Source organism: Sciurus vulgaris, assembly GCF_902686455.1.
Source record: "Sciurus vulgaris genome assembly, chromosome: 12".
Classification (NCBI taxonomy): domain Eukaryota; kingdom Metazoa; phylum Chordata; class Mammalia; order Rodentia; family Sciuridae; genus Sciurus; species Sciurus vulgaris.
Genome location: NC_136473.1, coordinates 30,370,117 through 30,386,356, shown reverse-complemented (window position 1 = coordinate 30,386,356; position 16,240 = coordinate 30,370,117). Strand labels below are relative to the sequence as shown.

General features: G+C 40.3%; 1 protein-coding gene across 2 annotated transcripts in view; it reads right to left on the bottom strand.

Annotated features, from left to right (window-relative positions):
* ITGA8 (integrin subunit alpha 8) overlaps positions 1-11,615 on the bottom strand; it is a 232,611-nt gene extending 220,996 nt beyond the window's left edge. The window contains exons 1-2 of one of the 2 annotated variants that reach the window (XM_079108168.1): positions 10,773-11,615; positions 9,963-10,096 (exon numbers count right to left, since the gene is read on the bottom strand). In XM_079108168.1, the coding sequence (XP_078964294.1) occupies positions 9,963-10,096; positions 10,773-10,978 (340 nt within the window). In that variant the 5' untranslated portion in view covers positions 10,979-11,615. Of the gene's footprint in view, positions 1-9,962; positions 10,122-10,772 lie in introns of both variants that reach the window. The other variant, XM_079108169.1, reaches the window with a different exon arrangement.
* Positions 11,616-16,240: the final 4,625 nt, after the last annotated feature.

Below are 16,240 nucleotides of genomic sequence, written 5' to 3'. Positions count from 1 at the left end.
CTATTCCTATCCTTCTTTCCTTGACTTGTTTCTCTTGTCCAAAGGCCTTTGCTCCATTTCCCAAACATAGGCCCCAGTCTCTCCTCTAGACTTTAACACTGACTTTGATACAATCCAGACATTTCTCCCTTAAGAGACTTCACTTAATTTAAACCCTTGCTCATATATCAGCTACTCAATGAAAATTTTTGACCACTTGTGATGGGCCAAATAGTAGCTACCCCCAATCTATAGCTTAATTTTCCAAACCCATAAATATGTTCTTACATAAGAAAGGGAATTAAGGTTGCAGATGGAATTAAGATTGCTCATCATCTGACCTTAAGAAAGGGAGCTTATCCTGAATTATCAATACGAGCCCAACATCATCACTAGGGTACTTGAAGGTGGAAGAGGGAGACAGAAAAGGAAATCAGAGAGAGGGCAGTGGAGATGGATTCTGGCCAATACTGTTGGTTTTAAAAATGGAAAAGGGCCATAAGCCAAAGAATGTGAGCAGCCTGTGGATGTTGGAAAAGGCAAGGAACGAGATTGTCCCTGGAGCTCCCAGAAGGAACACAGCTCTGCCAAGACCTTGATTCAAGCCCAGGGAAACCTATTTTAGTCTTTGGCTTCTCGAACTGTAAGATAATCAATTTGTGTTGTTAAAGTCATTTAATGTGTAGTAATTTGTTATAGCAGCAATAGAAAAATAATGCCCCCCCCCAGCCTAAAATAATGTGCACATATGTGCACCATCTCCCCACTCTGTCCCCTGAACCTTACCTTACTTTTTCTCAGCTGGTCCCTGCTGTTCACTGTAAACCACACATGGGCAAGGCCTTGAGCTTTGTGGCCATCTTCCAGGGTCTAGAAGAACACTGCGTGTGGAATGTTACAAATGCTAAGTTTTATTTTCATTTCCACTCATCCACTCAGGTAAACTCATGATATGGTGTTAAATTTCACAATATGAATTGGTGACTAGCTCTGGATCTGTTACGTTCAATAATAAAATTTTCCCCCTTTAAAATATTATATATTCTCCAGGAGGGAGTTACAAATCTATTTAGAGTATTTCTTTGGGGGTACTCTGTTCTACTCAGACCTAAGTAAATTTATAAGAATTCTGTAAGACATGTCTGTTTACATAAATGTAAAGTATGTCAACATATTCTTCAGCAATAAGGGTTGAGCAGAAAAGGAGAAAAGCAGTTGGGGGTAGGAGGGGACTAGAAAAGTGAAAGCCAAAACAGTATTTTCCAGAATCTCTTCTAAAAAGTATTTTGACTGAACACAAAGGGTCAAAAAATGGTTCCATGTCCAATAGGTGCAGAGATGGTTGCATTTGCTCTCTTCCCATGAGACTCATAGTGCATGTCCTTCTAGAAAAGGTACCAAGAATTCATGAACTTAAAAATAATTGGATTCATGGGTAGGACATTTATTGACATCATTGCTCCTCACATGTACTATTAGGCCAGAAAGTGCCTAGATAAGACCTCGAATCTCTGGTTTAATACAACCGTGGTTTATTTCTTGCTCATATTATATGTTTCGTGTAAGTTGACAGGAAGATTCTGCTTATTCAAACCACCCAGGGTTCCTAGCTCACGGATGTTACTTATGGATACATGTGTCCAACTTCTCCCTACCTGGAAAGGGGAGATGGCACATTGCACACTCTCTATACACCTGGAATGAATCTTCGCTACTTCTCACATTTCATAGGCCAAAGCATGCCTAGGAGGTGGCCATTCCAATTTAGTTAAATGATGAATACCTTATTTATTATCTATACCTATCAAAATGGTACCCATGCCTTTCAAAGAAAGGAAATGCAACAAAAAAGGTTGTCTTAGGGATATGTGTTTACACTGACTTTACTTCTTTTTCTAATAAATGTTTTTTTCCTGGAGATGTTTTTGGAACTCTCAAATGGCATTGTTCTTTGGGCTTTCACCCCAAGCCCAACACGTGTGGTAGAGAGCAAGTCACGTGGCAATGAAAGAAAGACATTTCTGTCAGCAGATTTGAAGATGTGAGCATGACTTTCATACCAGCAGTCAGTCCTCAACCTGTCCCCACTCTCTACCATACATATCACTTGATTTCATTTCCTTTCTCAGACTCTTCAAAAAGTTGTAGACATAATTTTGGATTTTGTTTTTTCATTTAACATTAAAGCAAAAGCATCTTCCCATATGAATGATGATACTTTGTGAACTTCATTTTTATGAATGTATAGTACTTAATCTTAAATCTTATGCCATCACTTAATGGACTTGTGGTAGCTTGAAACATTTCTAAGTGTTGTGTCCTCTTTCCAAAACAGGACTTGTAGAGATTTTAGAATTAATTTCTGAAACGTATATCCTGTTGGAAAATGTAGGAAAAGAGAAGTTGAAAGTACCAGAAAGTCATCACTGAAAGATTAGATGTTCTAGGTGGTTAAGAAAGAATGGAGGCCCAGGGCGAGGGGGGATATGTGTGTGGAGTGGATATTTGCCATGTACTGTGGCCTGAGGAACTGGGATAAGGAGGTAAGTTGTGCAAGTACTGTGGTGAGAAACTTTGGATGGAAACATCTGGATAAATCACAGGAGGTGAGAATCGAGGCAGTTGAAATGAAGCCATTACCTAGCTACCAGGAGCTGGCTTCCATCATTACCTCTGGGAGGGTCGCTGGGTATAATTTGAGCCACACAGACTCCTTCAATAAACCTATTCCTGTAGCACTGGTGCATACCGTTCTCCCAAGTTTCTGTATGCCCTGAAATTCAGGGCAGAATGATACAGGGTTTTGCAATGTCATATCCAAATCTGTATCTACATGTCAAATACCAGAGCTAAAGAAAAATGTGGACCTAATGTTAATGAGTAAAATCCCTGCAGTACAATTGTACTTTTTCAGATAACTACATCATGTGTTTGAAGTGAGACCTCCTTAGCTTAGTAACCAACAGGAAGGGGTCCCACCCCTGCATTTCATAAGCACAGAGGAATTACACAGTGTGACACTGCACTGTACAGGGGTCACTCTTACTCAACATGTTCTCTTTCACAGATCTTCCACCAAATACATGCTGAACATTCTGTCCTTTATTTACAGAATGATAAAGAAGGGCCTGCATGATGATTTTGTTGTTCACCCTTATTTGGGAGCAGTGACCTATGCTATTCAGTCATAAAATGTGTCCTTAGACTTCCAAGTGCTATTATAGCAGAACTTCCCATTGTCAAAGAGCTCAATGCCAACATGTTCAAAGCAATGGTCAGAAAACCAAATTTGATCATATATCTATATCTATATCTATATCTATATCTATCTATCTATCTATATCTATATCTATATCTATATCTGAATGATCACATTTGATCTTACACTACTCCATGGAGATATTTTTCTTTTTTCTTTTCTTTTTGGTTTTACTTACACACAGTAAAATTCACTTTTAGTAACATACAGTTCTATTGGTTTTGACAAACACGTACATACCGCAGTAAAGATTCAAAAAGTTCCATCACCCTCCCCAAATTCCCTTATGCTGCTCCTTCAAAGTCAGCTTCTATCTTCAGTGCCTAGAAAGACCTATTCTTCTAGAAAGACTTATTTTTGTAATCTATGCCATGTTTTTACTAAAACAATGAAAAGACTAAAGGATCACCTTCACTAATGTTTTTGGACTGAGAAAAGATTTTCAATTTGGCAGACATCTGGTGCTACACTAAACATCAGAGATCCAAGTTCTGACTTTTCTTCATTGCTGAGGTTGAGCTCCATTTCTTCTATACTGGTGACATTCATCTAAGAGCTGCTTGCCTGTATTCTATAACAATCCAACTGGGGTAATGAGTGGAATGTTTTGAGTATCAATCAATAATCAGTGAATCACAATTTGCTTGCACATTTTAAATCTCCCTCTAACATAACCCAGAATTGACTTTATTTTTTAATCTATTTTAGGATTCATTATGCAGGTACACCTTGCTTTATCCAATACGTATTTTTTAAAAGCATGCATTGAAGATGTATTTTAAACACATCTTCAGACGTATTTGAAAAATTACATATTTTAAAGGATCTTAAACATGCTTACTGGTTAAAAGATGAATGAGTGCTTTTAATAAGACCAAAATTCATTTTTCATCCATCTTCCTCAAAAAAAATCCTTGTCTGTGTGTCTGGATGGTGTCAATCGGGACACAACTGAGTGGAGCTCTTAGTGATGTTGGCCATTCTCTTCATCAACACAACTCTCAGGTACAAAACTCTTTATACGCAGGACGTAATATTTGAAATCACAATCTCAAACAGTCAGCTTAAATGTCAAAACACATTTTGTTTCCAGAATAATGTCAAGACTATTTTGGACAGTTCTTCCAGAATGCTGCAGCTGCTGTGTAGAGTATTCCTGCCAAGAACCTGGCAGCCTGTTCCCTCATACGAACTTCTAGCTTCTTGAAAGAATTTTGCAGATTAAGGAACAGACTCCTATGTTCATAGTACTCAACTATCCGTAGAGCAGGTCTGTTTCCTATTTCTAGCTGGAGTTTCAAGGACTTCCTTTTTCCAATTGCTTCCTTGGTTGCTGTGCTGTAGGGACCATTACCTTCTCTCTGCTCATATCAGGACTCAATTGCATTCTGTTGCATGGAAGTCTGAGCCAATCTGGATCCCTTTGGGATCCCTTCAGGGATGGATGGTGGTTGCCTGTGTCAGGTCTGCATACTCAGCATAGTAGCTATTGTGAACTGGTGAATTGCTTGCAGAAAAAGTAAACATCTAGCAAAACAGGACCTGATTACTCAGTAGAACAGCACTCAGTAGAGGAAGATTTCTGTACATATATATGTATATATGCAAATAGCAAAACTCCCTCTACTCCTGGAGTATTAATACTTAAAAGGAGTAGGTAATCTTTGGGCTCTTCCTTACTTTTTTTTAAACTGAGCTAACTAGACCATAGATTTCTGCTCTTCTTGAATCCTATCACATTTATGTTATTTCCTCTGTCATCTACTTGAATAGCTCTGACCTACATTTTTCTTTTCTTTGTTCCTAAAAAAAACCTAATTTCTTTCTGGGGAAGCCAGAAAGCAAGACTTATGTGACCAATATGTTTCCCAACCCTCACATGAGAAAGAGGGCACACCCCATACTATCAAAAACCAGTCCTGTACCAGTCACAGAAACAGATGCTGTAAGCTGCTTCTTATTGTGGGCTCACTCGACACAAAATAAAACAGACCCCCCAAAACAAAGGCTTCCGGTCTCCAAGCTAAAATACAATTCCAAGAAAAATGTTGCCATTCTGGAGCTTTGAAATATCCTAACCAAATCATCTTCCATTCGAAGGGATTTTACATTTACTTGTTTTAAGCACAAAGATACTAAATTAAGGCCAGGCAAATTCTAGTAGTCTCTCTCAGATGACTTCCAAATCTCAATGGCACCTCCCAGCTCTTCCTGTTCCCCTTTTATGTGGGTCCCTAATTGTGCATGTTTCCCAGCTGTACCGACTCTGCTGTTGTCAGTGCTATGATGATTATCATCATTTATTAGCACAAGCCATTATCTTCCTCCTCCAAATGTGTCACTTGAGCATTGAAAACAATCAAATATTTCATGTTCTGTGCTTTTGCTATTATTATTGCAACTTACCCATGCATTATCCCCAAAACGAAGTGTCTGCTTAATTTTTTTCATTCATTTCCCCTTTTATCAGAATGGTTCTAATCTAGCCATCATTACTTAATCTTCACATCAGTTTGGGAAGTGTTGGAAGAAGAAGAAATAAATGTTGGAGCGGCGAGAGGCATGAATTGGGCAGATGTGATGTTTTAAGTTGGTTAAGACATGGCATAGTTCAGAGAGCTCCTGAGGCAAAAGTGAAAGAAATCAATTTGGTGATGGGAGGAATTTTGTTCTATTGAAGTAAGAGGAAAAGACAGAAGGGAGATGAGAGAAGTGTTTTTTGGAACCATTTGATTTTGTGCAGAGCAGGAAAATTATCTACTCTTTGCACCTCCCCCACCACCATATGCTTCCTTAAAATTTCCTTTTTCCGTACTTGAAAGGAGCAGAATTTAATAGTATTCATGCATTTGAAGTGCTAGGCAAAGTCAAAGCTTCCTCTCTTTTTGAATTCATCGTGAGAAGTGATACCAAAAAAAAAGAAAAGAAATGCAAGCTAAATGATAAGCTATGAATCATTATTACTTAATGAAAAAATTAAACTAACAGATAGTTTTTTTTTAAAGGTAGTTGAGGTACAGGATCACAGCCAGATTCAGAGACTAAATTATAGGCCAGTCTACTTTTTCTTTCTTTTTTTTTTTTTTTTTTTTTGGTGCTGGGTATTGAACCCAGGGCCTTGTGCTTGCAAGGGAAGCACTCTACCAACTGAGCTATATCCGAAACCCTAGGCCAATATGCTTTAGTACCTAGGCTGAGAAAATTTAGCCAGTTACTCCAGCAAAATGCTAAACTACAGACACCCAAGAGGCCTGGGAAACAAGTGGAAACAACTTTATTAAAAGGTCAAATCTACTTGGCATGTCTTAAATTCAGACATAACAGTAAAGTTGATAGGGTACCACAGCAAAAGTCACAGATATTCTTACAGAAGAATATTGGCAACATAATATATATTTATGCCCCACGCATCATAAACTGTTATGTAGGTTTGTAGATGTTCCCCGGTGGAAGCCATTACGTTGTCAAGCAGAGACATTTGCTTCCTCTTTATAGGGAAACAGTGAATTGTTGCCACTGGGCAGAAAATAACTCAGGATGTAATAGGGGACTCTGGGGACCATTCTGTGGGAGTTTGAGCAAAGCAGAAACATACACAACCAAGACGAACCCTGCTTCTAAACCTCTGGTTTCTACAACTCTCCTAGCAAAACTGTTTCTTCCTTTCAGCTCTTCTCTGGAGGGGCACTTCCATTGGAACAAGTAGAGCTCATGTTAGGGTGGGGGGTGGAGGAAAGGCAGGGAAGGGGCACAGTGCCTGTTGGGGCTCCTTAGGACCCTATCACGCCCCTGCACTTGCACACCATGAGAACTAATAATTCTCTCTCCATCTTTGGAAGGAAGGCAAGGTGAAGAGGCTGGCTTTGGAGTAGGCAACCTTCATCTCAATCATGCCATTGTATGGTTTTGGACATACCCTGTTGTCAGTTTCCTTATTCATATTACAGATTAGGAATCATATATACAAAGTGACGGGTACATGATAGTAATCAATAAACATGATACAATCGGCACTACTGAGAGCAAGACCTAGGGTCAGCAATCTCCATTTCTACCTTCCCAAGATTCTACTCTGCCCACAAGACGGTTGCTCAGGTTGGAGCTAGCTCTGCTGGCATCTGGTCCTTCTTCACATTCACAGCTCCACGTCAGAGGGCAGCCACAGCCAGTTCCATTGGTATGTGGATAAAGTAACTGGTAGACATGAGGTACAGAGTGTTGGCACCCACTCAGTAACAAACATCCAGCTGTGGTCCTGACTCCTTTTCCTCTCCCCATTTCCAGGCCATTCACAACAGCAATCGAGGTTTCTGGGCCCACAGTACCCCCTGATGGCTAACGAGGAGAATTTTCTTTTCCCAAGGTTTCCTACTTTCTCTCAGTGAGACACCCTTTTCCACAGAAAATTGCTCTGTTTGTTCCATCACGAACCATTCATTTCTTACCAACTTTGTACAGTCTTCCTGACTTTTTTTTTTAAAGAAATTCCTGCTCAGTTATTTCAGAAACATCTATTTCTTTCTCCTTTTCCCCCCCTCACTTTGTTCCACTTATGAATCCTCAAATTACTGATATTGGTAGGAAGTATTGTCTACCTATTAAGAAGAACTCTGAACATGTAGAAGTAAGATCTAGTTTGGAGCCAGCAGCATCAATCTCTGAAGCCCTTTGAGACATCCAACTGTCTTTGTCAAAACCTGCACAAAAGTTCATCTATCCCCACTCCCACTCTCTTTCTCTAAGCAACACTGGTTTTTCCCTGACATTATTTTCCTATTCACTTAATTGCTGATATTGTATTGGCTGGTCCCCAAGTGTCAGGTCACATTCAGCTACAGTAAGGGTTAAATACATTCCTGTGGGCTATGCTGGAAACCAAAGCCCAATCTTTCAGCATTACTTTTCTATGAGAAAGTGAATTCAAAGTTCCAAACGAGTGCTTTAGAATGAACCTTGGAAATTTTTACCTACTATGATTTAACACTGGAAAATTTTGGTCAGGAGTGGTCAGTTTTTAAAAACTCATATTGATTTCTGGATTTTCTAGTTTTTATCTGTTGAAGCATGGCATTAATGGGATTGGGGGTATAGAAGGTGTTCAGGAATAACTTATCTGGGCAGACATTGATTCACTATTTATCAAAGGAAAAATATACCAATTAGATCCTGACCTGATGTGTTAAGAAATGTCCTAGGTGGGTTATTAAGTTCATTTCCATGACTATAGATTGTTTCTTGGTGAAAACAAACCATACATGTCAAAAAAAAAAAAAAACACCTATTTTCCTGAATGTAAATTTAATTAATGTCAATGATGTTTTTATTTGTCAAGGTCTGAATTTAAAATATTTTTAAAATGCAAATGATTTGGGCATGAATGATTAAAATGACATTAATTTCAAGCTTAACTGATCATTCTTCTGATTTAGGAAGATTATTCTTAAGCTGAGGGTCAGTAACTCGGAGGCATCTCAAGTTTGATAAAACAACCAATTAAAGGATTTCTGTCTTAAAGTAACATTAAGCAGCTTGATTTTTCCATTCTGGTATTTAAATTTAAAAGAAAAAAGTTTATAAAACTTGGTTATGAAATAACTGAATTATTTAATGAAATGGCAAAATAAGGTATCATGACCATATATAGACAGACATGAAAAACATAATTTAAGAATGCTTTTATGAAAGACTTTCCTAATTTGGTCATAATTCAAGGTAATTCTTGCACAGAATTTTTTTCTTTAAAACGATTTCCATATTCATAGAAATGAATTTTTTTCTCCTAAACATAAAAGATGTAAATGAACAAGTAAATACTACCCAGTTGATTCCATCAAAATTCTTTGAAAAGGAGCATTCTACATAAATTCTAAATGCATACTATAAGATACCAAAAAACAGAAAGAGTGATGTCATAAAATAATTGAGCAGTACACAAGAGATTTTAAAGGATTGTTCATCAAAGGGTCATTTGAACTGACATAGCCACATTTTTCTGGAAAGAGATATTTGCTTTCTGATAATACTTATCATTTGAATTCATAAAGGTTTGGTGGTACAAATGAAAAGTTCAGTGTTAATGTTTTTGAACACATTACATTTAAATTATTTTCTCAGAACCCAAAGAGAAAACACCAGAGGAAACATAACCAGACTGAATTGTTTAAAATGTATTTTCCCTTTAATTAAATAAGAAACATCTGTCTAGGGATTTTGGAAATGAATGTAATCCATCCACACTCTGCCTGTACTAGTTTGCATCCAATGTCCAATATTTTGACAGAAAATTCTTTCTTTCTGTAAAGAATTAAACAGCAACATGGAGTGATGTCTGGTCTGCTGCAGCTAAGTCCGCTGAGTCTTGCCTCTGGAGTTTGGAACTGAGCTAAGAATCTGTCTCTTCCCAGTTTGGTCCTTGGGAAGCAATCACATTAGCTCCATCCTCAAGGTTAAGATGTAACTCTGCATTTCTGCAAAGCATCCACTCACTCTGAAAACCAGAAATTACCAGGATGCATCCAAACACTCAGGGTCAGACACTGTTCCTTCTCTAGGATTCACCAAACATTTTCACTCAGGATTTAAAACTTACTTCTCTAACCTGCACAGCTGGCAATATCTACGAGTCTGACAGGAGTGAGTACAAAGAAAGTGGGAAGTTAACTCCAGGATTGCTCTGGTTCTTTGGAACCAGGCCCCAGAGTCCAGAAAGACAAATGGCACTTACTGGTGGTGTCAAACGGTATCTGCTTGCACTGTGCAGACCCCTCCATGGGCCAAGGGCAGTAATAGACGGCTCCCCCTTCCACGATATCTGGCTGGCTGGTGTTGGCTTTGGGTGCCCCCACCAAGACACTCGCTCTGCGAAAGGGTTGGAGAAGGTCACCTGATGGAAATCATAAAAGTGTGCTCACGCAGTGCAGTCGGGAGCTGTATGTCTATTGAGACTGCAGTAGGGGTGGAGGACAAAAGCTGCGTATTTATGATGGAGAGACTGTCAAGGTGGATTTCCTCTTGGTAATAAATGGGCATCAGAAACCTGGTTTGGAAGGGGTGCAAGTGATCCTAATTCTTCTCTAGGTGGAGCTATATAGATACAGTGAGATGAGAGTGGATGGGGAGAAGGTAGAGGACCAGAGCCCAGGTGCTTGTAGCCAACCAGCAGCACTTGCGCCCAGACTCTTCCCAGTCCTTACAGGCTACCTATAAACAGACCATACTGGGTTTTTGTGTTTAACTGGCTTGAGTCTTCTGAGTCCCGCTCTCTCTTATGTGATGCCCGAGTCTTTGAACCGGGAATTCTCTGCACTGGTATGTCTTTAGTTCAAAGTTCACAGGGCACATCTAGCGTGCAAAGGGAAAGAAGCTGATGGCGAGCCGAAAACTGGACGGAACCCTGAGTGAGCAGCGGGATGGGACCTCAGACACTGCCTTTCCAGGTTGGGGAGACGGACGAAGGGTCAGCAGCAGAGGGGCAGGGACCCGAACTGTGAGCGGGTTCGCGCACGCGTGCCACCTCCCCAGGAGAGCGACTTACGTGCGAGCATCAGGTATGTGGAAGTCCACTGCGTAGCCGAAGTAGCTGCCCTCCGGGCCGCTGTACGTGGTGAGCTTGTCCACGTCCAAGTTGAAAGCCCGTGAGGCGGGGAACCACAGCATCCCCAGAACGACCGAGAAGCACCAAAAGGAAGCGAAAGGCTGCTCCCGGCTCCCCAGGGGACCGCGGCGGGCCCCAGCAGACATAGCCCTCTGCCGTGGAGGCTGCTCACTGGGGAGCGGGAGCCAAGGACTCCGGCGGGACAAATGGCGGGGTGGCGCCTGGAGGTCCCCTGATGCTCGCGTCCGGGGCCGGTACTAGCGGCGCGTCCGCGGTGACAGTCCCTGAGTCTGGTCCCGCCTGCCTGCCCCGCAGGCTCGGGGGTTGGCGGAGGGGATCCGGCGCTAGACCTCCTCCAGCCGCGGGCGGGGGTGGCGCGCTCGCGGCGCCTCCTAGCGGCCGATTCTCTGGCTGAGAACCGGAGCCCGCGACCCCGGGGCGGTCCTGGGAGGCTGGAGATGGACGCCTGGCGCTGGTGGGAGCTGCCGGATTTCTATTGCAGTTGCATTGCATGGACTATTGGAGTCTCCTCTATGCCACCTCCGGCCATTGTTTTCAGAAGCAATTCCTCAAGTGGGGCAAGCGTTTGCTTCAGTTTTTTCTCATTGCGCGGCGTGGATGGAGGAAAGGGAAGGCGTGCTGCACCACAGGGCGGAGCAGAACCGCTATCTTCGCTTCTATCGTTTCTACAGGGGTTGATGCGCTTGTTCATCTGTGGCTGCGAGTTTAAAGTTGAAATGCAGCAATCCCCGCCTCCCTTAACTCCTCCTTACTTCTCGCAAGAGGCAGCTAATAAAGAAAGCGTTGGGAATTTTGCTTAGGTCTTTCTCAAAGGCATCTTGGGTATTGAAAATGACTTGGTAGTACATCTCCGCCCTGTGTGATTGTGATAGGGCAAAGTTAGGAATGTTGCCATGTACGGTTCATACAAAGCAGGGGTAAAAGCTGAAGGTTAGAATCAACAAGAGTTAAACTTCAGCTCCCACGCACGGCTATTAATTGTTGATCTCTTTCTATGTTCCTGTGTGAGGAGGGAGGAACTGAGGGAACAGGAGGTGGAGGGAGGAGAAGGGAATTGAAGTATAGTTGCAGTTACTTAGCACGTGGGGCTTCCAGGGTCACAGAACTAATGCTTACACAGTACAGGGCTGAGGGTAAATAGCAAAGAAGAGTGGAGTCAGAAGATGTAAGTAGTTTCCAAGGTATTTCAAGGAGATTTGGGGACAGATGTAGACTTAGGCAAGAATTAAACATGGGTATTTTAGGAGGAAAAGTCACGGGGACATTATTAAAGAAAAAAAAAAAAAAAAAAAAGGCCAAGATTAAATAGTTGCGCTCAAGACTAGGACAAAAGGAGTGGACTAGGGATTGGTGGGATATAGGGCGGGATGGATCTCCTGATCTTAATAACAAGAATGTGTGTTAAGGCAAGGGAGCCAGTTTTAGAGGAGAGACAGGACTTGCACACAGGGATTCAAAAGTTTAGAAGTAAGGGTGGGTGTAGGCATGGTTATTGAAAGGAAGAGAAAGCAAAGAAGCTGATTCTCAGAGATGCATGAGGAAAAGAAGTACCCTACTTGACTGGGAGAAGTAAGAAAATTAAGGTCAAATGTTAGGGAGAGGGAAAGGGTCAGAGTGGGGATGACAAGAGGAAAGGGTCAGAGGTGAGTCTGACAGTAACCATTTAGAAGAGAAGAAGCACAGCTAGTAGTAGCGGTGGCAGTGAGAAGGTACAGGAAATAGGTGGTGAATTCGATGCCAGACCTGTTGAATGAGTTACTAGCTTGGGATTAGTTGGCATTAGTTGTAGTTGGGAAGCTGTCAGATACAGATTTGGGAGACTATCTGGAGGAAAATCTCCGAACCCACTGAAAAATCAGATATTCTCATCTCCCTCCCATCTGAAGGGAACCCACTTGGTAGACAGATTGGAATTTCATGTCTCTATTTGTTTCTATAAAAATGCTAAAAATAAACAGTTATTGGCAATCATCACATCTGGATCATTTCCTAACTGGATAGTCCTTTTCCAGATAAGGACTTAAGAATAGATGGCAAAAGACTTTTTTCCCCCCTTCATCCAAAAGTCCATTTCTGTTGAACACAGAATCTGCTACTCTGGTCAAGATACTATTGTTAATGAATCTAATACTCCCCGTGGTAAATTTCAATGAGTAATATGCATGTACCATACACATGGGAATGTTCAGAGTTGTTGTTACTGAAGCTAGGGAATAACCTCAACTTGGACATTTCTTGACATTGTTATGCTAAAATTTGGAAATGTATCATGTTACAGGCAAGCCTTAGGTTATGAGGAATGTCAATATAGGTAGCATGTTACAGCAGGGTCCTAAAGGTACATCTGGCCCATGTCTTAGAGGGAGAATGAGTTGTATATTGCACAATGTATTGGTTTATTTGGGGCAGCACATCACCAGAGTATCCCCTATTGCACCCACTTGATGATTTTCCTGACATACATCTTAACTTTTTATTTTTTTATTAAGCTTTTTGTTTAAGATGAGTAGGTAAGGAAAAAAATTCTTTTTGTTATGTAATTGAATATATTCTCGCTCTTTTCTTCTAAAACACATTTGCTCTTGAATTACAGAAGTCTATATCTTTAATGTTGCCACTTTTTACTTTACAGATGAGGACACAGATTAAGATTTAGGAACTACAATGATATGCATGTTTGCAAAGCAAGTAAGTGGTATGATTTGAACCCAGGCCTATCGGATGCTAAAACCAGGTCCTTAGGCCATTATGTCTCTATGGAATAATGTATTTAAAGTTACAATAGTAACAAAAAAATCACTGCGCTAGGGCAGTGAGGCATTTGGGCCTTACTCTTTGGGCATGCTTGTGAGCACTACTTGTGAGATAGCATAAATCAGTCCTGTGTTTTTCTAAGTGATCCTGGAAAAAAGTTTGGTGGCACCTTGGTTTTAAGAGAGTTGAGAGAAAGTAAACTAGCTTGAAGCTCTTTGACCTTCCTGGGAGACCAAAAGTCTGGGAGAGTAGTAAATCTTCCAAGAAGCCAGAAAAATAAAATTAAAAAGAAACTGCAGTAATTCCAGGGACAGAACAAGTCTGAATAGGTGTCTTGCACATTTCAGCATTCTGACACTTGGGAACCATGCCAATCATTAAGATCTGAGGTGTTGTCAGAGAAACACATGGACAGTGACAGGTCTCAGGCTGAATGAGAAGTTTGACATTTCAAAGCTGTACTGGCACTGATTTATTTGTCAGAAAAGCAAGTCTGGGAATTGTTTATCGTGCATGTGAATACGTGTGTATGTTTAATACTGGGAAAGGTATACATAGTTGTTCCCCTAAAAAGAAAAGAAAAGAACCCAAAGGTTAAAGTTGGAACAGATTTGGCCCAAACATTCCAAAAATAAACACGTAAAGAGTACCACAGGAAAAAATGATCTTGGAATTGTAGCCATGTATGAAATGCTTAAAAATAGAAATTCTGCAGTAGTTAAGCAGCTAGAACAAACTTTTAAACCAAATATATTCGAAACTTAACTGATTTCTGATTATGCTTCTCTATTTTGTTGTGATGTGATCACACCTCAAAATCAAAAGGTATGAGAGTCCTGATATAATTATTTCATTAATACCACCACACTCTTAATATGTTAGCTAAATCACTTATGAAATAAGCCAGTATGAAAGCAATGTGTTCTCAAAGATTCCATGAGCTTTAAAAATAAATACACTGGACCAATAAAAAAATATGGACAAAATAAAATAAATGCACAGGAAACGGAAAATCGTTTTCCTACCTCTTATAATTTGGGTCATTGAGGTGATTTTGAATTTTTCTTTTTCTCAACTGTACTTAGCTTTCCTGCAATTTTAAAAACAACTGATGAGTGGAAACTGGTGAGTTCAACTTACTGAGGAAAAACAACTTTCATATCTGTCAAGTATCTGCTGACATGAGCTTTTGTCTGCAAATTTTCTGTTCTGGTCTCTGGAGGGTGATTTTCATCATAGTCAAATCATTTTTTCTCTTTTTTTGATGATTTTGTTTGTAATTCTCTTTTATGATTTTTCTTTATGATTTTATTAGCCACTTTAAAGTTTAAAGTGCTGCAGTGATAGCCCCTGTGTTGGTTTAGCTGAAGGAAAATTCCCACTAGTCAGAACCAAACTTTAACTTGTTTCCTTTTAGAATAAAAACTTTAAAAAAATGACCTTGCTCTAAAGCAAAATAAAAATGGATAAAACAATACTTTCTCTAAAGGAAAGGTCGAGGAAACATATGTTCTTTCCAAGCATGGAAATGTGGAGCTAAATTGTCCTAAGAGGTCAAGTACTGGGATGTGGGGATTGGAAACCTATAATCAGCAACTTGATTGATTTACAAGTTTCAACTAAGACCATTAGTTCATTCCATAATCCTGCAAATCCTACAGATCTGTTGGCTTGCAGGCTCCTTCACGGACCCCAGACAGTGGTGGAAGCAATACCTGAGGTTTGGGGGGCAGCCAGACCATCTTCCTTCAGCTCTTGGAGGAGGCTCCAGGACTCAGGCAGGACACCAAAGAAGGTCTCCTATAAATAGGTGGAGAAGTTCTCCAATCCCAGGGTGGGGTGGGTGCAGGTTGGAGCATCTGTATGTTGATATGCCAGTGTTTGAAACCCTAGCTTAGTCTGCTGTGTTTATTCTGTCTTTAGGAGGCAACACAAGGGTGTCTGGGGCTGCCCTCTAGTGTCTGTGATCTTATTTGAGTGCGTGGGATTTTCCATGGATAATAAATCTTCCTTGTGAAAAATGACTTAGCCTCATAACAATTTAGATGACTTTCACAAATGGATTTTTGAATTTTTTTTAAAAAAATGTCCAAATGCTAAGGTGATCTCCCCCACATTTATTAAGATTTTTATTTCCTTGTTATAGTTTTGCAAATCATTGTGTGAAAAAAAAAGAAAGAAAGAAAGAAAAAAGAGAGAGGCTAGAAGGGAGGAAGGAAGGATGGGAGGGACAGAGCAAGGAAGTAGCCCATATAAATGCTACTTAATATTTTCCCAATTAATGGCAAAATCCAAATTGGATTTCCATGTCATCCTTGCAAAATTTATGACTTACTCGACTCACTTGCCTTCCTGATTTTGTGGATTTATTTATTCATTGTTTGTATCCTTTCAACATATATGAGTACCAACTATATACTAGGCACTCTGCCAGCACTGAACTAAAGAGATAGGTAGAGCAGACTCTACATCCACAGGCCTTACCCCAGATCTAACCAATGCTGGATCAAAACTATTCAGGAAAAAAGTCTGTCCCAAACATAAACCAACTTTTCCTATTTTTTTCTTGTTTCGTTTTCCCTCCAAACAAAACAGTATAACCACTATTTTCATTATTCTGTAAACAATACAAT